Source organism: Marmota monax, unplaced genomic scaffold, assembly GCF_021218885.2.
Source record: "Marmota monax isolate L192 unplaced genomic scaffold, Marmota_monax_Labrador192_F-V1.1 WCK01_AAM20220418_F8-fsc00001, whole genome shotgun sequence".
Taxonomy (NCBI): domain Eukaryota; kingdom Metazoa; phylum Chordata; class Mammalia; order Rodentia; family Sciuridae; genus Marmota; species Marmota monax.
Window position 1 is genome coordinate 36,380,330 of NW_026693777.1, and position 24,074 is coordinate 36,404,403.

Consider the following 24,074-nt stretch of genomic DNA (forward strand, 5'->3'; position numbering starts at 1 on the left):
CCATTATTAAAATCCTACTATTAAAAAGAATCCTGATTTTTTTTTTGGTGGGGGGTGTGGTTCATGGAGAACATTATTTTCTAGATAAAGTATATCAAATTGGTGATGTAAAAAAAGATCATAGAAACTTCATGTCACCCCCATAATTTTTATGCTTTTATGTACCAGAGAAAAAATAAATTAAAAAAGATAAAGCAAAAAGATCATAGAGAAAGGTAGCAATAACACATTTAAAAAATGTGTTATCACTATTTGTGTTTCAATTTAAAACATTTAAGAAATTTGACGTAATTACGGCAACGTCAAAGTAAGTAGCATGATACTTTGATAAGGAGCAAATGGGGAAGTTATTAGCAAACAATAATCACACATGGACTTTATTAATTAATTAAGGTAATCTATAAAATAAATGCTCCACAATTGATCACAGCCTGAAAGTGGATTCCAGGTCAGAGGGAACAGAATGCTCCAGCAAAAAGGGAAAATGCCACTGGTTGAGGAGGAAAGGGATTTCTGCAAACAATGTCAAGTTATAATATCAATGACCCAACTGGTGACTACCTGGGACAAAGTAATACTAGCCTGACAGCCACCTACTGTGAGTCTAGAGTTCCCAGGGAAGGTGCTGGAAGTTAGGCTCCCTCTCCTTATGCTCTGCAAGGGACTGGGCTGCACCCAGGCAGCTCTGCAAAGGCCAGGCGGTAAGTGCTCTAGTTAACAATGCATCACTCTCAAGGGTTAACATGCCCTCGGGAGGCCTGGGGGTGGAATGCCCGAATAGCTTATATTTAACTTCGCCTTTGACAGTAATTTCAGAGAATGATAGATTCTAAAAAATTACAAGGTCTCACTCAAGGTAATAAATTACACCTTTCCAATGAGAACGTCTCTATTATTTGATTGCCCAGCAACATTTCCCTGGTTACGGGGTCCTCACGAAATTAGCTTTGTGTCTGGACGTCAGAGTTATTCTGGTTTGTGGCTGTGTCTCTGCTCTGTGATTTCTAAATCTTCAATCTTGCATGTTTGGAGAACTCTTCTCATTCTCAGGCAACCTTCCTCCTTCCTCTCCCTCATCAAAATGCTCCCTTATGTTTTGGTTCTCTGAGCCAGTTCTTCCAGGAAGCCCAAGTTTTTGCTTACTAGCAGGAGAGGCAACCAGGAGTGCAGTAACTCACTCTCTTCCTTCTCCCTGTGTAGGCACGACTGCCCTACCCTGTTCACAGAGTTCCTTTGAACTTGAGCCCTCAACTTCTTGTCTGCAAGGGGTCCAGAATATGCCACAGAGGCATAAGGTTTATTTTGAACTGAAAACGTTTGGCAAACAACTGATGCAGGAAGGGACTTTTTCCAAATTCCCATCATCTGCTTAAAAAAAAGAGCTTCCCCAAAGAATCCAACTGTTCCTTCCCAGGGAAGACCGATTCTTAGCACCAGAGAAATGTCAGCACCACACCCAAGCAGACTCTGTCACAAAACTAGTCACATCTCTCTTCTCCTCACCTAGGGACCCATTCCTCTATCTCTCCCCAGAGTCATCTGTTTTCCAGGGAGCACCCTTATAATCTCCCTCCCCCTAATAAAATGGCATCTAATTTCCAAATGCTAACCTCCTTCCTGAGTCCCCTTTCTTTGTGAACTCTCTATTAGGAGATTAAAATTTATCTATTTCTCTTGCTGTTCTGTTAGTCTTTGTTTAATTTGCAGGTATCAGTTATAAAAGGTAGGAGGGTAGAAGAGAAGCTTTTCCTTCACAACACATGAAAAATACAGGAACTAGACTTTCCAAATCCTAGGATCATCTCTAGCGCATCAACTCCTCTGAGTTTCCTTTCAGCTCCTCTCTATATTTGAGGGGCCATATCGACTGTGAACAGACAGAGAAATCCTGCTTTTCTATTTTATGGGAATTCATGATCACTAGCCACAGGAGGTAAGTAAGAAACTCATGCACACAGAGATAAAGATGTAGGTGAGAGGGTCATATGAAGGTCATGGTAAATTCATACTAGAGATGGTCTTCAGGCTGAAGGAGCTATTCTTTATACACACTATTAGCCCCAAGTGCCTTAGAGGCAAGGCCCCTTTTTTCATTCATTTTCTATAAGACCTAGGATAATGTTTCTAATAGTACTGGTGTGTAGGAAATGATGAAAGCTGTTGCATGCCCCGTGTCATACCCTGTAAATGTCTCTCAAAATGCAGACCCCGAGGGGTTGAGGCTGGAAGATCACAAGTTCCAAGCCAGCCCCGGCAACTTAGCAAGGCTCTAAGCAATTTAGTGAGATCCTGTCTCAAAATAAAATAATAAAAAGGGCTATGGATGTGGATCAGTGGTTAAGAGCCCCTGGGTTCAACCTTGGTACAAATAATAAAAATAAATAAATAAAAATTAAAAAAATACAGGCCCTGGGCAGAGAAAGAAAATATCCATTTACCAGCTTTCCTATTCTCTCCATACTATCCCATTCTGTTCAGTTTTATTTTCCTGCTTGCCTCCTGCGTGTTCCCCTCCTCCAACTGTCCAGCCATGTTGAGAATCTCCATTGCCACCTGTTTCTATTTTTGTGTTTCTGCTTCTAGACTCTTATTCACCTCATTCCTATTAGATCGCCCCTGGACACTCCACCCCAGTTAAGCCTACTAAAAGCCCTGACTGAATTAGATCTGTTCTGTAGACTCCCAGAAATATTCTAGCCTAAAGGATGTCTCTAGCACTTATTTATGCATACGGTTCATTCTGTATTTATTACATTTGGCCTTTAAAAAAAATAACACATTTGCTTCTTGTGTCTTCAACTTGGCTGTGAATTCTGAGAGCACTGGAACATTTCTGCCTATCCATGGTGGAGAACAGTGCCTTGCATGTGGCAAGAGCTTAACATGCTCATTGATTAAGAAGTCTTTTATCTGTGCACAAAGTAGAAACAAGAATAGTTGTTTACACTGCACAATTCTACAGAATGTATAGTAAGAATGGTTCAAAGACAACACAGAAGAAAGAAGAATTTAATCTCACTTTATCTAAGTGAGTTACCTCTCATTGGCAACTTGAACCTACCTGACTGGTGTCTATAGGGCATGGGATAAAAGAAGCTTGTGAGAGGAACTGGGTGGTACCCAACAGATCTCTAACGCCATCAGCATCACGTTTATATTCTTTGACAGGCTCCAATCTCATCTTCTCTTTGGGAAGTAAGGCTTCATAGCAAGGGGCATATCCCGAGGGAGGCAGGAACTTAAACTCCCCATGACGTCCTCCCATCAGGAAACGTACTCTGTCATTTGAAGAGAGCAAGAATAGAAGTATCAAAAAATATCCCAGGCCAAAGAAATGAAAATTAAAGATTAGATCCCAGTCCTTGCTTCCTGAATCATTTTGTTGTGAAGTGACTGAATTCAGATTCAGCACAGCCAACATCCTAAAGTAGGTTAAGAAGCAGTGGAGGGATAATTGAGTGTGAAGGCAGGGTCCTCAGCTGACCCACATCAGCTATGTTGTTTTTGGGTACTGGAGATTGAACCCAGAAGCATGTTACCACTGAGACAAATCTCCAGCCCTTTTTATTTACTTTGAGATAGGGTCTTGTTAAATTGCTTAGGGCCTCACTGAATTTCTGAAGTTGATCTTGAACTTGTGATCTTCCTGCCTCAGCCTCTGGAGTCACTGGAATTGCAGACATATGCCACCGCACCCAGCCCTCAGCTATGTTCTCACAAATTTATTTATAGATGAAAGCACTAGGTTTTAAAAGCTAACTTTATTCTTACTCTAGTATGTAATTACTACAGATATTACTACAATATTGAAAAGGATAACAGTGATAATGATGATGAGATTATTCTCTGTAACGATCACATTAAAATTACACTATGACAACTTCATATTTCCTTGAGGGAAATTACCCACACATCAATTAAAGAAAACATGGTATAACTATCTAGGGAAAAGAGAAAATTCTTATCTTAATATCCAGGGCAAAATATTGAATAACACCAGAATATTAACCACAAATAGCAAACTGACAGATGCTATTACATAGAAAGGATGCACTGCAAAGGCTGCAGTTACCTAAAGCAGCCATATGAGGGCGACTCTGAGGTGGTGACTGTAGGGGGCAAGTGTTTGCTCACTAGGATGCTGGTGCCTTTCTCAGGGGCACCATACCCCTGCTGTCATTCAGGCCTGACACGCTAGTCCACCCCAGTAGTCCCTCCTGGGAATTCCCAAGAAAGGGAAAAGAACTCTTCAGGGCTCACAGTAATGACAGGCAGGTCAATTACTGGCACACATAAATAATCCAACAGTTCAGTATTCTGGCCAAATTTCAACTCCATATGTATAGCAAACCATAGGGTTAGGGTTAGACTCCAAAATGTTCCCTGTAAGCTGGAGAAAATAAAAGTGGATGATTTCAAAATGATACATCATATGGTCCTAGATTTGTAACTACAAACGTAACTTTCACAAATGAATTGCACCCACCTTAAATTGGTGAGGAAATTTGACCATTGATTTAAATAATTGAAAAGTAGCAAGATATATAGCCCTGCAGGTTCAACGATAATTTCATATAGGAAAAATCAATATGCATATATCGCTTGCAAACAACATTTATTCACTCCTTCCCTCTCTCCATTCATCAAATCTGTACTGAGCCCATACAACTTGCATCCATCTCTGCCCTGGGGATTCAGCAATGAACACAGTACTCAGTGTCTCTGATGTCACAGGTTTTCTAGAAGACCAATAGGCACAATTGCCGATTAGGAGACAATGTGAGGAAGGAATAGAGGGAGATCTGAAATAACTCAGGGAATGGGGTGGCTGATAGAGAGGGGATCGAGGTAGTCCTCTCTGAGGAGGAGCCATGTGATTAATCTTGAGGGATAAGGAGGACCCAATTAGTTCAAGATGGAGAGGAACAAATGCAGAGGCCCTGGAGTGGATCAGACAACAGAGAAGATGACGGTGTGAGTGAGGGTACCACGGGCCTGACGTCACGAAGTGAAGCCTGAGGAGTAGGGCTGTATCAGGCAGAGTCTGTGAGCCCTGGAAAGGAACTGAGATTTTATTCCAACTGGGAAGCAGTACATGAATTTTAAAGTGGGGAAATGAAAGATTCTTCTTGTGGCCCTAGATTCTTCTGGGGACCACATAGGAGGCTCTTAGAGTAGTATAGGGAGATGAGGGTGAGGTGGCCCAAGGTGATCCAAGTAGCCAGTTTTGATCTGGAATTAGGATTGTTAGGAACTGCAGACAGACTGGGTGTGTGAACAGAGGAGGATGCTGTATTGGAGGAAGGTTATGGTTTAGCAAAGCTCTCGCAGCAGGACACTTTCCGTTTCCTTTAACCGGAACATTCTGGTAGGAGAGCCTTTAAGAGTTTCAGTATTGACTGTATTACTGTGGTTGTGGACATAGATAGTTATGAAACTGGAAAATAAAAATCTCTCCATGTGAGAAACGTCAAGATTTTTCCCCTTCCCAATAAGAACAGATATTTTATACAAATTTTGTAAAATGCTATTTTAAAATTAATTGTAGAAATCACACTAAACCGCCCACTATCCCATTTAAAAACACTAAACAGTGATATAGAATTAAAACCACAATTGTCCCTTGTGAGTGTACCCACATTAAGTGTTATGTAATAGGACATGATCTATGTGTATTAAGAATATGAACAATGACATTAAAAGGAAACTGAGTCATTAGCTTGCAGTGTTACTAATTTAGTGAACCTTCAGGAAATAATGACTAAGCCTTGAAATTATTTGTTGAGAACTTTCCAATTCAATTACAACATAACAGACTGTGTTTCTGACATGCTGAAACCATAGGATAAAATTGGATCTTTTCAAGCAAAGAATTAGTGTGGGAAGCTTTCTGCCGTCTTCTCATTGAAGCTGAATGCCTGGGACCTTATATAGCAAGTGTGTTCTGTTACTCACTAGTGTATGGATTCCAAGAACATAAATGGTGTATCACAAGGACTTCTAGATGGCCTTAATTATTCATGAGCCTTCTTGCCAGTTCTGTTTGGTTTTGAAATGTCTCTTATGCTTTAAACTCTGCTGGATAGATAACAAATCGAGGCAGGTAGAGTTTTATGGAATATTTAAGGAGAACAATGCTTTGTTTTAATATACAGTTATTTAAAAGAGAGAAATTATTTGGTTCTAAATCTTAATTCCTCTAACAGCCATGAAAAATTGTGAAATGAAAACTTAACATAGGCAGAAATCAGTGTTTACTGCTTACTGAAGCGTTCATCTTCAAACACCATTATGCTGTGCTTCACTGGGTGGAAGACAAGGTCCTGGATTGCTTTGGAAGTCCTGCCAGACAAGAGCCCTGCTCCCCAGCAGGTGTGACAGAACAGGAGCTGGTCCCAGGTACATCCTCCATCTGGGGCTCATTTCCCAGCTGCCAGGAAAAACCAGCCCAGACTCTGGGCTGGGAAGGGATCTAACACATAACCACTAATACGGGGGTCCCCCCATAGCCATCATGGGAGGCCCAGAATTAAGAGGTCCAAACGAACAACTAGGATAGAATGTGAGTTTGAAGAGAAAAATTAAAAGGAGGAAATAAATGCATGAAACCCACTTAAATTATTGGAACACGTTATTAAAGTGGTTCTCTGAGTTTGGCAGAGGTCCAAAGGCAGACCTATGAATCCATTATTTAGTGGATACCAAATATTTGCACATCCTTAAGAGAGGTGCTGGTTCAGCTATACAGGACACACCAAAAATGATGTGTCACAGCCTCAGTCCTCCACCCACCTCAGACTGATGCAGGGAGGAGTTTGTTTGGAGAGAACTATCTGGGAGAAAGGGAAGAGGTACTTTTCTCCACCTGAAACCAACTGATGAGGGCATCAGGAAAGGACTTAAGACTATAGATAAGTGTCCCCTGGCATTTAGAGAAGGACACACAAGCCTAGTAACAAAGTAGAATGAGAGCTACGGAGGGCTATATGGCCAACTACCCCCTGTCAGGGGGACACCAGGCACTGGTGTCCCTGAGGGAGTCTGATGTCTACCATCTTGGAAGGGCCTTTGCCCAGAAAGACAAATGGCTGGGCTCAGAAAACTGGGGCTGGGAGAGGTGGGCAAGGGGTTGTGGAGGGAGTTTGGGTCAGCTCAAGGGAGCAGCCAGCAGGAGTGGTAGGGACTGTGCCAAAAGAACTGTGGTAGGAACTCATAGCCTGAGGCTAAGTACTTAACAGCTCCCGAAGAGAAAAAGGGAGAGTATGTAATGACTGCCACCTAAGGGTCCCACATGATAAATGTAGGTATCCACAGGATGTGACCACCCCCTTGTCAGGTCTCCTCTAGCTCTATTCCAGAGGAGTCTGAAAGGGCTGGCTAGCCCAGGGTCAGGCTGACCTCAAGCTGCAGGCAGAGTTGGGTCAGGGCTCAAATCTTAACCACACAAGACTCTGGGCTTTATAACCAAATAGATGGAATTTTAAAATGACTGAGAAAATTATTCTTATTCCTAACAGGAACAATAATATGAACAAGAACTACCCCAAAACCATCCAAGGTCAGAAGTCTAGGGCTTGGATTTACAGAGGAAGAAGGAGAAACAATAAGTTAACCTACTAGTCTACTTCTACTCAAGAAATTGTTTATCTGGCACTTACTATTTATCCTAACTTTTTGACTCATTCACAAATGGGAATGTATAGTTGGAATGTAAATTTTTCTTCTCTGGGTATTTTCTTCTATTTCTTGTATTCTTTCAAATCTCTCAACTTCTAACAAATTTTAAATTCAAAATAAGAGAATTTAAGAACCAAGTTAATCAAAATCAGTTGTCCTTTATCCTCAGATTTTTTTCCTGCATTAATAGATTTTAAAAATAATTTTTCAGGGGCTGGGGATGTGGCTCAAGCGGTAGCGCGCTCTCCTGGCATGCATGCGGCCCGGGTTCGATCCTCAGCACCACATACAGAACAAAGATGTTGTGTCCGCCGAAAACTAAAGAATAAATATTAAAAATTCTCTCTCTCTCTCTCTCTCTCCCCCCCTCCCTCTCTCACTCTAAAAAAAAAAAAAAAAAAAATAATAATAATAATTTTTCACTAATCAATTTAATCACTTCCATTAAAGCACCTGTGTTAGCTCCTTGAGTTCTTCCTATAACACAGATGTTCCACCTTAGGAAGAAGAGTTTTTTTCTTCCTAGAGTGCTAACAGTAAGTGACAGTGTCCTTAGATTCCTTCACCTCAGAGATGAACAATTGCTTCAGTAATAGCCTGTTGGGAATAGAGAAGTTTTGGGATGTGTAGAGGAAATACCTTGTCTTTTTTTTTTTTAAACACTAATTTTGAAACACAGGGTAAATTACGCTGAAAAATTCCCACTAGCATTTTTAATTTCATCTTTTGAGATTTGTGCATTTTTGCTTGCAGATTTGCAAAAAGATGAGAATACCTATTACAGATACCTAGATCTGAAAGATGGACCCTTGAATAAGAAAAATTCAGTAAAAATCAAGACAAAATTTTGCTGTGCTCAAAAGAGGTGACTGCTTTTCCTTTCTTTGGGCTACAATATTATTATTCATAGCTCAATGGAGTTACCATAGTCTTATTAGATGTCTTATCACTCTTATCTGCTATGGAATCCTTCCCAGAAGGATAGGGTTACAAAGAAGAGAAGGACACAGGCTGTGGTTAAGAGCAGAAAGAATGAGCAAGCTTTTGCTGACCTGAATTTAACTCTTAAGGTCATGATTCATAATTGCATCTTTAGTCTGTATCACTAAGACTGGATAACAATCTGAGTTATGGATATCCCCACATTCATATTTCTTTTTTGGCTAGTGTCTGACGAAAGCCCAGGGCAGTCCAGCCAGTGCTCATCATGTTCTCCACAGAAGTATATTTATCTCAGCAATAATTTCCACAGCATTGACCACAGCAAGCTGGAAATAGCCAAGCTGCTGGTTACCTGAATTTTAGCCAAGTCCAGTGGATACCAATGGAAAATAAACAGCAACCACAAATACCAACCATTTTTGGATGTTGTTTCTGTAAATTAGAAAGGGCTGGATACAGAGTTATGTAAGATGATTACATGGATCTGTGGGGAGTTTATAGCTGTAAAATATATTATGCTATAGTAAATAAATCATCAATTTTTGTAAACTAAAGAACACTCAATTACACTACATACTGTAGCTTTTGCATAATGCTCTGTGATTCATGTCCTGCTGCCATTTGTGGTGATGGTGGGTGAGACCACTGTTTAATAAGGGCTTCCTGGCATCTAAAGTACCTGACCCTTTGGGGTTGGCTCCAAGGTACATATGGCTCTTCTCAAATTCTGTTTTATGTGGAATATGGTGGTTATACTGAAGGCCTATTTCACTACTGCCCACAAATGAACCACGTTGAGAAGAAAACTAGAGGCACATTCATAACAGTTAGGAAGGAGAGCACATATCGATTTGTGGACTTTTGTCAGTAATTACTCGTGCTGCCTTTGACTTCACTGTAGGTAAATCTAATTGAAAACGATTTTTGCTCTTTGTGTGGCTTTGCTCTTCGATGGCTGCTGGCAGGGACATCCTAATCAGGTATTATTAACAGCACAGTTTGTAATGATAAAAATAATTATAAAAAATTCAAGATTATGACCTCATTAATGATCATTACATAGAAGGAAATGGAACTATGAAAGATAAATCTAATTTAGAAGACATTCAGAAGTTAAAAACAAATATGAGAAATAATTCTGAATGCCTGTATGATAGGTGAACAAGATTCAATCTCTAGATTGGAATAAAACCTTGCATCTCCCTGGTAGAGATGCTATAAAGCCGACAAGTGTCCTACAGTATTGGGGAAAGCAATTTTTAAAAATCTTATCATTAAACACATTGCTTTTCAGTAAGATTTTTTAAATTAACTTGCAATTAACATCCTGGTTTCTGTTTCTAGTTTTTGGGTAACTGAACTGAAGTAGTACAAAGAGCTTCTGGGTTTCAGCACTGAATCATACTTAACCAGTTGATGTAAGAATAAGTATGGGTTTATTGATCCCAATTGCTCACAAGTAAAAATAAAGCAGCTGGTTACTGTCAACACAGGACCAGCACTGACCTGACCAAGGACATCAAGGGTGGACTGGATGTATTTCAGTCACATGAATTTCCCTACTACCTAGGCATTGTGATTCCACCTCTCTTTGAGCCACATCATGTTGTGAAACCTAGAGACAGGAATGTGTCAGAGTTGATGGTTTCCTCAGGGACAGGAGACTTGAAAAGTATGCCACATATTCAGGTTGCCCAGACCCAAGTCAACGTATCTGGACTCCTCAGTTTCTTAGATGATCTCAGAATTTATGCCTCAAACATGGTTGGACTTTGTCATTTTTCTTATCTTAGAACTTTGCCTCTGTGGTATCTGGACAGTCAGAAGACTGCATTGCCTCCTGAACTAGACATAAGATACTAGAAATGTCATCTATACCTTTACCTACTAAGTACAATTCTTTGTCAAGGTAAGGTTTCAAAAAAGCCCTACACCCCCCTAAAAATTACAGACACAAAAATCCCTTCTCACTGTTATAAGGGGACTAGAAGGATGAGCCAACCATTAAGAATTATTATGTAACCTGCAAGAGCAGATATACTGTTCTTTACACACAAAATGTACAGGAAAGTCCACTAGCCAGCAGTAAAGACCAAGACTCATTCTCCAAAGTTCTGAATTCACTTAAGTAATTTTCTCAGGTGACATACTTGGGTAGTAGGTGTACTATCTTTGAAAATACGTAAAAACCAGTGAGTAGAATGAGGCCAAAACAAAAACAGAAAGGATGCTAATGATGGGTGACAGGTTATCAACTACCCAAGAAAAGTGGTCCTGGGCACCAATGGCTCAGGGTAATTTTGTTTCTCCAGAGAAGACACAGGTCAAGGGTGTGGACCGTGATGCTGCTATGCTGTTAGACTTCTACTTAGTCTCTCTATTCCTGGGGAACGGAGTGGGCAGATGCACAAGGGGGCTTACATTGGGTTCCTCCTGACTGCCACAGGTCTCTGCTCCAATCCATTTTCTGTGTTAGTGAGCTGTGTGTCCCTGACTTTCAATAGCACTCCTTGCTTTCAACATGCTCCTATGTATGTCCAAGAGGATATCATTATGTGCAGTCACATTTAAAAAAAGAGAATTGGGAAGAAATATTCTCAGCAGAGAACACAGACCAAGAACAGCAACTCTTTAGGACATAATGACTTGGGCTGATTTAAGATTCCCGGGCTTGGAGCTATGTCAGCCCTAGTAAAGCCTTACTACAGTGCTATACCATTTGTTATAATAATCTCAAACAATATTAACACTTAATTTCAAAATATACCCATTTTCATGAGTATGTTAAGTCCACTAGTCAGCAGTAAAGACCAAGACTCATTCTCCAAAGTTCTGAATTCACTTAAGTAATTTTCTCAGGTGACATACTTGGGTAGTAGGTGTATTATCTTTGAAAATACGTTAAAACCAGTGAGTAGGATGTGGCCAAATATATATACCTGTCTCAAATTCTGGAGGTTGAATACCATCTCCAAAAGACAATTCTTCATCCCTAGATCATTTATTTAATGAAACAGAGCCAAATTTTCATCCCCTTGGAAAATGTGCAAACATGTCTTGGTTTACCAATCCACATGAGTTGAAAATTCCATCACTTGGACACCTGGAGCTCTGGGAGGTTCCTTTGTGGTCCCAGCTCTAAGCTCCTTTCTCTACAACTCTCCTTCTTCCATGGCCCTGTCCAGTGACTCCCAAGACACTAGTACAATTCTGAGTGTTGATCCCAGTCTCCCACTCAATCAACTATGATCTCTTTAAAATACAGGAAAGGAGAATGACAATTTTGGGAAAGAAGGGTTACTGTGGAGTCTTGCCTTACAGACATTCAAATGTATAATAAAGCTAAAATAATTAAAATGACATCCAACTGGTACAAGGAGAGTGGGACAGGGCAGTGAATTCATACCCAGTGAGAGGATATAGAAAAACAGCATGTGTAGTACAAGCCCAATTTAATGTTAATTATTTAAATGTGTATATAAAAGGGTAATTTTATCATCTTTGGGTGGCACAGTTACGGGTTATTGCCATTCCTCTGGTTTACATTACTATTGTGAAGAGTAAAAAGAAAAGCTAAATATAAAAATGTAATCACAAATTGGAATATCTAAAGCCAATAGAAAATAGTTTAACAGTCTTAGTACATGAAGAATTGTCCAAAAATAAGTGTCAGAAAGGCCACCAATACAAATTTACCTAAAATACTGGGTTGAAAAAGTACATTAGAACAATAAACCTTAACAATGCTTTTCTATGCTAGTAATTACAGAAATAGAAAATTCAAGCTCTAAAATACAATTGTTCTCAAATTGGGAAGATTAAAAATAACCAGTAACAGTAAAGGTTAATGAGGATTCAATCAGTTGGGCATTTCTGAATTTTGCTTTAAATGACACTGTGGGCCCAAACTCTATCTGAAAGCTTTGGAGATGTGTTTCAGACTTAGAATTCTTCAAAGTGTTTTAAAAAGAAAGAAAGTGCACGTAGCATAGGCATATATTATCCAGAGCTTCTAGTCAGGTGAAGGGCACTAATATTTCCACAGTTTAACATATTCACAAGTAGTAGGAGAAATGAAAGACTGAAAAGAGCTTTATTGATGTTAATAGTTTTGGCATAAATGAGTTTAGGTTAGATTTGCTGCAAGATGATTTTATAAATAAATTTGTGTTTTTTAGAACTTTTCTGAATTTTGAATTTGTTGATAAGATATTTGTGTTCATGCAAATTTCCTAAAAATCAATTTGGCGATATAATTTTAATTTTGAACTTTATAAAGTTCATACTTTTTTTGACCTTCTAGGAGGAACAAAATAGAAACACAAAAAAATGAGTTACGTGCAAAGATGTTCATAGTAATTTCGTTTATAACAATACCAATAGAATTGGCATCAAAGTATAATAAATGCAATAGCTATATTATGGGACAGCTAAATAAAGAGATATTATGTGGCCATAAAAATCATCTTGAGGATACCCAATGACTTAGGAAAAGGATCATTACATATTATTGAATGACAAGACATAAAACTTTATACTCCATGTGATTGCAATTTGAAAGGTATACATGTTTGTAGATAAAAAAAAAAACACTTGAAGAAAATACACTAAAATGTTAGGAGATTGTAGCTAAGCATAGGAGTCACAGGTGATTTTTACTGTATGACTTATAATTGTGTCTTTCGAAGTTTTCATGATGAGTATGGAATAATTAATAACATAGGATTATCTCAGTATATAATATAAGCCCTGCAATGGGAATGTGCTCAACAAGGGTATAAAAGGAATGACTGGTTGCCTCTTCCCAGCATCACAAATTTCTTGGGGTAATTTGGCTTGTGGGAATGAAGTCCTGAAGGAGATTGCTGGCTCCTTCCTTAGTTCCTGAGGGTGATGGGAAAGTGGGATTGTGGCTACTTTCCAAGAAACCACAGTCAGAACTTACTTAACACCTGCTGAAAAGCTCATCACAGGGAAGAAGAGCCCGTCCGTGTTGAAGTTCTCAAACATCCCCTGCACAGGCTGCCCGTTGATGCGGAAAGAGATACTGGGCACTCCAAGGTCAAGGCAGCAGCTCACCACATCATCTGACTTCAGCAGATGCTGGTTGATGGAAGCCACGGCTCTGGGTATCCGGCCTAGTGAGCAAAGAACAGGAAGAAAGCTGCAGAACTTTGGAGGCACTTATCAGGCTGGTGAAGAAGCTTAGAGGCCACCACTGGGAAGTGGGGATGTGTGATGAGCACATAGGTCTGGAGATGCTACTGTATTGGAGATGCAACTTTGTTTTCCCTGTGTGAGATGAGCAATGAGAAATGATCTTCTAATTTGGCCTACAGACAGACACATGCCTGAGACAAGTCTAAGGGGAAGCCCTTCGGCTGCTAAGAATGAGAACTAACATGAGCTCTGCCTGCTTGATGCTTACTCCAACTCCCGTGTTGGAAGTAATGGACAGCGGCTTTTACTGGGTGTAGTAGCTCCTCAGAGATAGGAGTGTGTGAGTCTGTTTATTCCTGAGTGCCCAGAGACCTTGCTTTCTTCTACTTCCTCAAAAAGAAATAGCCACATGGATACAGAAGGCAGCCAAGAGAAGAACTGCAAGGTCATATACCCAGGAAACTGCAGCATAGCTTGATTTTTTTCTTAAAAGAACTTTATTATCTTAGATAAACAGGACACACATTGTCAATTATATTCTGCAGTAGTGATTAATTTTTTTCATATCTTTCATGAGATGATTTATCACTTCCTGAAGCAGTGATGACCTAAAGTGGTGAGAAGATCATCTCTCTGCTCTTGTATCTCACACCATCCTATTCCGGAAATTCTAAGAGTAAGTTATCATAATCCTCCCATCCATTCTCCTACCAGGCTTACCATTCCTACGGGGAAGATAGCAATAGTGCGGCAGAAGTCAAGTATCAAAACAGGGTTTCAGGCAAGAGAGAAAAAGATACCTAGTTTCTTGATTATGAAAGTAATAATGCTCATTAAAGTTTGTCATTTATATAGAAAAGTATACAAAAGGGAAAAAATACAACTCTGTAAAATGTTTCTAATACATATGCACTCACACACATCTTTTATCCAAACTGAGATATGATAGATTTCATATCTTGTTTTTTCTACTACTCTGTGTTCCCCAGATAGAAGAAGCTGCTAGATCTGCCTGGCAGCATGGGGCAGATACACACTTGGAGATCGAAAGAAAGGTGCACTAGATAAATGGGAAAGGAAAGAGGAAAAGGAATATATACTGTATTTGCAGAATGGCTGGTTTGCTAAGGTTGGAATGTGTTGATTAGGGATGGAGAGGGAGATGGGGTGCAGCAATAAAGCTGCCCAGCAGGAGAGCCACAGGACATAACGCACTCATTGAGTATTGGCCAGTCAGTCTCGCAATGGCCTTACACTCTGCCCTTGTAACCTCAATACCTTACTTGGCTACTGAGAATGAGGAACAAGTTTCTTATAGTGGAACCTGTGGTAAACATTATTTTAAAACAAAACTAACCAAAACTCAGGGTTTAACATCTTTCCAATTTCTCCATTTGAGGAAATCAAATCCTCCTAGCTCACTGTATGGAATATAGACATGCCGAGTCCCAGAATCTTTTCTTCCTTCTATTGAAGTCTATTTCAAAAACAATGTATGAAACTGGGGTTGTGGCTCAGAGGTAGGGCGCTTGCCTGCATGTGTGAGGCACTGGGTTCAATCCTAAGCACCACATAAAATAGAAATATTGTGTCCACTTATAGCGAAATATTTTTTTTAAGTATGATATTAAAATTCAGCAAAACTTACTATGTTTGTCTTGCTCCTAGGAGTTCTTATTTTCCCACTAAAAAACAATCTTACTACATAAAATGTTCTTTCCATTAATTTAACTTCTAGAAAATATCACTATAGTCCTTTGAACAAATCCTAACAGATCTGTGATTTGGGAAACACCAGGGAATAACTGAAATGCTACCTTGGACAAATACCCTTGACAGAATCTAGATTCTTAATGGATAAAAAATACCAATTATACCTTTCTGAGAACCATACAAACCAGGACAAAACTTCCAGTGTGGATTAACAACCCCCTTGTTGTTTTTCCCTATCCTTTCAGAGTTCTCTGTTAGTTTCTGAGCCTCATCCCTGAAAGATAAATATCCCTATTTTCTTGGAGGATGCCCTTCATCTACCAGCAGTGCTTTGATGCCATTGGAAGCTGAATTCTGTGCTTTATTTAGCCTTACACAAGCCATAGCTGCCAGGTGCCTTCCAGAGGAAGGATGGTGAAGGATGTTGCCTCTTACCTCCCTTGTTCTAAGAGGCTGTGCTCCAAGTAGAAGTTTCCTTGGAACATTTGCTCAGATCACTTATTGGCTAACTGAAGTCACAGATAGACTACTTTTAAGGTACCAATTGCAGAGAATACAGAGTTAGGACTAAACTTACCAAGAAATTAAAGGGAGACTCTTGATAATTACTGGATATAAAATATATACTCAGCAAGTGCTAAGAGCAATACAAAGGCAAACCTATTTGAATAAAAGAGCCCATTTTATATAATATTTATGTTGTGAAAGGTCATCAGATGAACTGTATCTCATTTTTTAAATTTTAAGTAGTATGAAGAGTGTGAAACTGGGAAATGAGGCAAATGTAGGATTGTTTTTGCACACTCTGTTCTAGGATTCTGCCCCCATCCAGAATAAAATCTCCACCCTTGTGAGAGGGTTCAAGACTCCAAATGATTTGGAAGGATAATGAACCCCACATTTATATAAAATGCAGTGCGGGGCATGATTGCACACATTTATAATCCCAGCAACTTGGAAGGCTAAGGCAGGAGGATAGCAAGTTCAAGGTCAGTATCAGCAACTTAGTGAAGCCCTAAGCAACTCAGCAAGACTCTGTCTCAAAATGAAAAATAAAAAAGGACTGTGGATGTGGCTTATTGTTAAAGCAACCCTGGGTTACATTCCAAGTATCTAAATAAGCAAGCAAATGAATGAATGAATAAGATGCAGTTCCTTCAAAGTACTCTGTAATGAGGCAGCATTGGGTAGGAAGACCCTTTGAGCCAAATAGGGTTGTTGCATTAAATCCCAACTCTATACCTGCTACCTGAACCTGGGCCTGTGATTTTATGAGAGGCTCAGTTTCCCCATCTGCTAGGCACAAAGATGCAAAGAACCTGTAAGGCAGTTGTTTTAGAGATTATTGTTATTCCTATGGTTTTGATAAAATGAATAGATTTAATCAAAAATAAAATTGAATGACTGATGTCCTATATACCACTCATAAGGCAGAATTGTGTCATTACTAAGTGAAGCTTCCAGAACCAGACTGCTTGGGTTCGAGTCCAAGCTGTCACCAATGATGTAACTTTGGAAAATCAACTTGATTTTGTGAATTCTAGTTTCCTTGTCTATCCACTGGAAATAATAATGTTACTCCAGAGAACTGCTGGAGTTTCTAATCAATTGCTCCTTACAGAATGATAAGAAGAGTGCCTGCCATGTTGTTACCTAGGACAAAGACTATTGTGTTTATTAACCACAGAAATCTTAATTACTAGGGTAACAATAGAAAAACTTACCAAAACATTGTATGACTATACTTTTTATAATAATTGGGAAAATAACAATATGAAAATTGTAGTATTGAGGGCTTAGTCTAAAAGTTGACTTAAAATCTACTTCCTTTATAAAAACATAATGGTAGAAAACTCACACTTCCAAATGTACTTAATATACTTGATGCTTTTAGAACCAGCAGAAATGTGATGTTATACAAGAAAAAGCAAACGGGTTTCAGAGTTTTTTTTAAGAGCAGCCTCAACTGCTTGTTTGCGTATTAAGAACTCTGAATAATCCTAGAGAACATCCACTGAGAGCCCAGGGAGTCTTGCCAATCTGAAGAAGAAACGTGCCCTGATTTAAAGGCTCAGGCCCATGAGAAGGGCCCAGGAGCTTGGAAAGGTTAAATGAAACCCAGTGCTATCATCTGGATCTTAAATGTTCCCTAGAAGTCTGTGTGTTAAAGGTTTGGTCCCCAGTGTTGTGCTCATGGGAGGTGGTGAAACCTTTGAGATTGTTCTGGTTTGGATTAGGAATACCCCCTCAAAGGCTCATGTGAAGGCTTGGTCCCAATACAATAATGTCTAGGGGTAGGGATTTTGGAAAATGATTGGATTATGAGGGCTTTTGACCTCAGTGAATTAATCCATAATCAGATTAATAATTTGTTGACATTTGTGGAAAGTGGTGGAAACTGTAAGAGATAGAATCTAGTTAGGTGGGGTGGGCCCTTGAGCCCACTGCCATGAGCTGAGAAGCTTCCTCTGCCATGCCCTTCTGCCTCACCTCAGGCTCAAAGCAATAGAGCCAACTGACCTTGGATGAAAACCTGTGAAACCATGAGCCAAAATAAACCTTTCCTCCTTTAAGTGGTTTTCCTCAGGTATTTTGCCCAGCAACAAAAAGCTTATTAATACATAGTAGGAGGTTTGTGGGGACATGTTATTGGGGAGATTGTGGAGCCCTGGGCTTCCCTTTTCTTTTGTTTCCTGGTGGTGAGGTGACCAGTTTTATTCCTCCATGTGCTCCTGCCATGATATATGTTTATCCACAGGTGCTAAGCAACAGGGCCATCTGATCATATACGGAAACCTCCAAGACTGAACCAAAACAAGCCTCTGAGTTCATTATCTCAGGTATTTGACTAATGCACCTTTTAAGATAAAGGCAAAGCCCACTTAATCATATGCTGCCCATCATCAAATTAACCCAAGGATATAGGGACTACATGATTTAATCCCTTCTGTAGATAACTGGAAACTGTGGTACTCAGCATTTCCATAGCTCCAGGTATTGCAGATTTGGCATTGTAACATAAACACAAATATTCAGGCATTTAGAATGAGAAAGGAGCCAAAGGAAAAAAAAAGCTGCCATTCTAGAGACATTCCTCAGATCTCCACACAGCACTGGGGTAGGAAAGGTCTGAGTTATACCGAGCTACATTTTCATTGACAAACCAACAGCCTGGGGCTCATCTTGGTAGAGAGATAGGTAACATGATTCCCTTGTGCAAATCTGACTTCAGAGATAAGACTACTGACTCATCAAGAAAATTTAACTAATCAGGAAACACAGCTTTACTCCATCCATTTACTTCTAAATCAGTTAACTCTTGGTAAGATGAATTCCTCTGCTCACTACAATTCTGCAGGGGAAAAGGGAGGTTAACAGGGCAGGACAGGTATGCCTTCCTTAGCAGGTTAACAGTAGCATACTGTAGGCTGCTCTGAGCTGAATTCACTTCCAACTGTTCTTTCCAAGGCCACATGGAGGCTATTCTCCGGAGAGAAAAGTGATGCTATCACAAAACAGTCATTCCTCCACAAGGAGATCACAGGGCTGTGCTGGCCCAGGATTCCATAGGCTTTGGGAAGTGGTCAAGGAGGGGTTGTTTCCCCAGAAGATGTCTGAAAGTGACTTCAGAGGCTTCCATGGCTGCTCTTCCCCGTATAGGAAAAAAGCTCATGCATGCTCCCAGGATTCCACTCTGAACTTCTCCAATTCAGCATGGGCCTCGGGTTCTGAACTGGTCTTGAAGTAACTGGGACTCTGCAGTTGGTCTTTACAACTCCAGTGGACTTTACAGAGATGAGGGAGGGAAACTGTATTCATTGGGTATCTACTACATGTCAGAGACTTCATATCCTTATCTCACTGAAATTTTATAAAGCCATGTTATCTTCACTGTTTTTTTTTTTCCTTCTTCTTAAGCTAAGGTCTCATTGTATTGCCCAGGCTAGTCTTGAACTCCTAGGTTCAGGTGATCCACCTCAGCTTCCTAAACAGCTGGGATTACAGGTGCATACCACCCTGTCAAGCTCCATCTTCACCTTATCTGAAGAAACTGGGTCTCTGAGAAGTAATTTGCTTAGTTTTAAAAAAAAAATCAGTATGTGGCAAAGTTAGGATTCGAACCCAGGCCTAACCCAAAGTCAGTTTTTCTTGAACTCTTTCCATTGACAAAGCATTAGAAGAACTGCAATTCTTTCCAACTACTGCAACATCTGTTGTACTTTAATAAGTATGTTAAAGACCAGTTCAAGGCAGTGGCTTAATTTATGTATAGAGACATCTTTAAAGTTAATGGGCCTGGGCATTTAAATCTTGAGGAAAAGAAGAAAAATCATCACGACCAGCTTCCAAACTCTCTCCCTAATCACCTTCCTTTGCTTCCTACAGCAAGTTGCAGTGCCATTTCCATTCCATTTCTTCATCAGACAATTACCCTTTCATCAGAGAGTCTGGAATTCACTGCTGTGCTGGTGGGAGTCATTAACAGAAGCCTTATTTCTTCAGCAGGAGCATGTGCTGACATATTTACCTGCTGTGCCTTCTGCAAGATATAGGTTTCAGTGCTGGCTGGGGAAGTCAGAATGATGCCCGGGCTCAAGGAAACTTTGTTTTTTAGTGACAATGAAAAGCATAAATCTTGTAGACACTGGTTTCCTCATAACTCATCAGATACTAGAATCTAAGGGATATAGAATATACCTTTATGACACTATATTACCAAGTGTGTGTAATGTTCAGAGCTACAGTGAGAAGCTCAGTTAACAGCCCTCTTTCCTCTTCCTCATTCAGAGCCACTGAGGATGATGATGAACATGGGCCCAGAACACCTGGTTTGCTTGACTTCAGAGGTGACAGAATAGAAGGTGGAGGGGGACAATTGTACATTTTAGGAATGATAAACAATCAGGATGTTCAGTCCTTAAATGCACAGACAGCAGCACTTAATTGACACATCACTGCTGGGTTCTCTGCCTGCTCACTGATGTAGTCATTCCTCAGATGTCTACAAATGGATACCGGGATTGAGGAAGTACCCTATGCAGTGTTGTAAAGTCTGGAAAAGACTAAGTAAATTTTCTTCCTTTGAGAAAGATTAGCTTCTTTTTGAGACAGGGTCCAATTTGTTTCATCCAAGGGTCTAGGAGTGCCCCATATTTCCCTAACCCAGCTCCATGCAGAGTCCTTCTCAGATGTTGTGTGGTTCCAGAGAACACTAAGTTAGGGTGATGAGGTGGCAGGATCTGAGTAGCAATCGACAGGCAGGGTAGAAATGATTTCACTAGTCAAAACCATTCATTCCCTCACAAACAATCCTACCAGGGGCTGCTGATGTGGTGGGCATATCCCAAATCACTTCCCCAGATAGATTTTTATTGATTTTTTGTTCTGGGGATTGTACCCAGGGGCACTCAACTACCGAGTCACATCCCCCACCTTTTTTTTTTTATCATTATTTTGAGACAAAATCTTGCTAAGTTGTTTAGGTCCTCGTTAAGTTGCTGATGTTGGCTTTGAGCTTGTGATCCTCCTGCCTCAGCCTCCTAAGTTGCTGGGATTATAGGTGTGCACCACAGCGCCTAGCCCCAGAGAGCTTTCTGAGAACCTTATAACAGCTAATTAAAAAGGCAAATGGTTTCTTCTGTACAGTCACAGGCTCGGTGATTCCACAAGAGACTATGAGAACCAAGAAGGGAAGGTATAGCTTCCACAGAGACCAAGGATGAGAGAGCAAGATTTTCCCTTTACCCAATACCCTGCCATTTTGCATTTGTTTTCTTCTGAATCACAGTGTTCCCTTGGACACGCAGAATAATCAGACTTTCTCATTCTTTCCCCCAAAAGAACCAGGATAAATAAATGTTCCTACAAGTTTATGACATTCCTGAAAGTTTTAAATGCTTAAACTGGATGTAAAACAGCACAAAAAATAACAAAAATCCCATACTAACTGTAAACCATTCAACTACAATAAGCATGCCACAAGGATATGAGCTGCCATCATTGACATCAGGCAGTTAGGTTTTAAGGCTAAAAACCAAGGGAAGAAGGAAAATAGGGTGGGCTACATGGTTCTGAATACAAAAGAGCACAGAGTATATAGGCTTGTCTTGTAGAGACCAACTTTCCCTTCATACTGGATTTAAGGAAGAATGTGTGTCATGGTTCCTTAATGTAAGAAGAACATGGCACAATGTTTACATGAGGGATTCCAATAAGGGACACAATGTCTCCAACTCTAGTTTTGCATAAGATACAGAAAAGACATGCTTTGGTCAATGGACAGGAGAGGTGGACTCTTACTTTGGGCCAAAACCTGAGATTGCAGGTAGAACCAACCTCCACAGGTACCAGCCATGGATGCTTTTGGGGAAAGCATCAATACTAATATAATGAAGGGAAGCCTTGAGTTCTTAAGGTTAACATCTATTGTGTGTGGAACTGATCTAGACTGTCAGCAATTGTGACAGGAAGCAGCAAGCAGTACTGACAAGACTATAAACTTGTGAGCAGATCACGGTTCTTCCTAGTGCGTGAATTTCTTAGGTATCTTTATGTCTCAGTTTGTACATCTGTAAGATGAGACAATATTTTCTACCTTATGGGGTCACTGTGAGGATAAACTGAGAAAAACAATATATAAAAAGTATGTAAAGCTCTCTGCCCAGTAAATAAAGATGTTTATTTTCATCCTAAAAATATTACGCCCAGTAAATAAAGAGGTTTATTTTCATCCTAAAAATATTATGCAATAAGAACTGTACACAGGTTCTGATCTTGAGAAAAGTGATTGGCATTGGATCACGTAGCTAGGAAGCTGTCAAATAATGGTTCAAATAAGTCTAATTTAAACACAATGCTCTTCCCACCTAACCATCTGAGACCCAGGAGTCAGTATAATTTCAAATTACAGTAGCAATTTCAGCTTGAACAATTTGAGGCCAATTATTTGCAGTAAGAGATCAAGGGCTGATATCTTGGCAAGGAACTCACCTGACCAAAGATGAAGTCCATCAAAACCATAGGAATACAGGTCATCACCAACACCATTGCCTCCCCATCCTTCTCCACCTCCAGGGTATGGCGCATAGCCTGAGGAGGAGGCCCAGCCAACCCGCAGATGTGTGGGCTCTGCTGTTAGGAAGGGGTCCACCTGATCAATAATTAGCTCAAAGTACCACTTCTTGTATTGGGCTGAGCCCTCAGCAACTCCCAGGAAGATGTTTGGCCGGATACTGAAATTAAACACAGAACATGAGGCATCCACAGAAGTCACACAACTGAAAAAAGCATGTTGAACAGACCTAATAGGAAGCATTGGTCCAATGAAACCCAGAACAAGAGCATTTTTATGTTTTTTTTTTAATTGATTCAAAGTAGAAAAAGCTTGCAGCCTTCAACAGTAGGTCAAATTCTTAGGTGTCAGGACAACATTAATTCCACTAAAAATATAAATGATGTTTCTTTAAATATTCCATTCAAGGCAACACATTTATTGAGTACCAACCATGGGCAATGATGCTGAAAATATTATACAGAGTTTCACGATTACAAACCTTTGTGTCTTTCTGTAAGTGAAAGAAATTACTTACTCGAGTTCCATCTTCTGGTAAATTGGTTTAAGCACCCTCATTTTCAAAATAGCAGCTTTGTACCCCAAGCATTATTCATAACAACAGCCTCTTAAAAGTCACTAGTGGGCAACCTTGTTAAGGGCAAGAGGTTTTTAATGTGTTCAGAAAAGTGGTTAAAAGCTTGGAACAGACCAGAGCTTTTATGTTTGGAATCCTATTCTTAGAGATGGACTGTCCCCGGGCTGGAACCATGTCCTGTTCTGGGTGGGCAAGGAAAAACTGTACCAGGAGGAAGGAAGGCTATGTGAAGTTTAGGTCTGTGCCACTCTACACCTAAGAAAGGCTCCCCCCCTCACTATTGTGGATTAGCAGCAGGCTCAGGAAGAAAGTGAATAAAGACCCTGAGGGCTAACTAGTCCAAGCCCAGGGAGTTCACAGGGTTCCCACGTGGCCACATGTGTGTACCATCAGGTGAGAGGTCCTGCTGGACCCATGCTCTTCCTCCTGGCCTAACCCTCTGGTAGGAGCTGGGCAACTGGCTATGTGCCAGAGGATAAAGAAATAATGGTATCAACTTGAGATATCCATTCTATTAAAACATTTAAGAACAAAGATTGGTATATTATAAAGAAGTTATAAAATGTGCATTCATGGCTAATAAAAAATTGTGGGCTACTTCAGGCCAATTTCTTTTGTCCCTATGTGGGAAATATTCTCTATCTGCAGCCAGTACAAGAGAAAAGTTTGAGCAACTTTACTGAAAGGGTTGGAGTGCAAGGCCCTAGTCAGAAAAAAGTGCACATTGGCCCCTGCCCCCACCTAGAGGTATGGCTTGGATTTATTAGAAGGGATAGGAAAAGGAAAAAAAAAGCACACTCTCAAGGGAGAGAGTGGGCTCTCTCAGAGAGGAGGAGGATGGCATACCCCTCCATCTTTTGGGGTCCCAAAGAAGCTTCCATAGAGTCCTGTCCAGGTCCACATTTTGACTTTTGACTGATAGCACAGAAACCA

At 40.2% G+C, this 24,074-nt stretch overlaps 1 protein-coding gene across 1 annotated transcript in view; it reads right to left on the bottom strand.

Annotated features, from left to right (window-relative positions):
• Nucleotides 1-24,074, bottom strand: part of Ryr3 (ryanodine receptor 3) — a 517,407-nt gene that overhangs the window by 215,860 nt on the left and 277,473 nt on the right. Inside the window, exons 18-20 of the mRNA XM_058584663.1 lie at nucleotides 22,483-22,724; nucleotides 13,565-13,757; nucleotides 3,062-3,278 (exon numbers count right to left, since the gene is read on the bottom strand). Of these exons, the coding sequence (XP_058440646.1) occupies nucleotides 3,062-3,278; nucleotides 13,565-13,757; nucleotides 22,483-22,724 (652 nt within the window). The remainder of the gene's footprint in view (nucleotides 1-3,061; nucleotides 3,279-13,564; nucleotides 13,758-22,482; nucleotides 22,725-24,074) is intronic.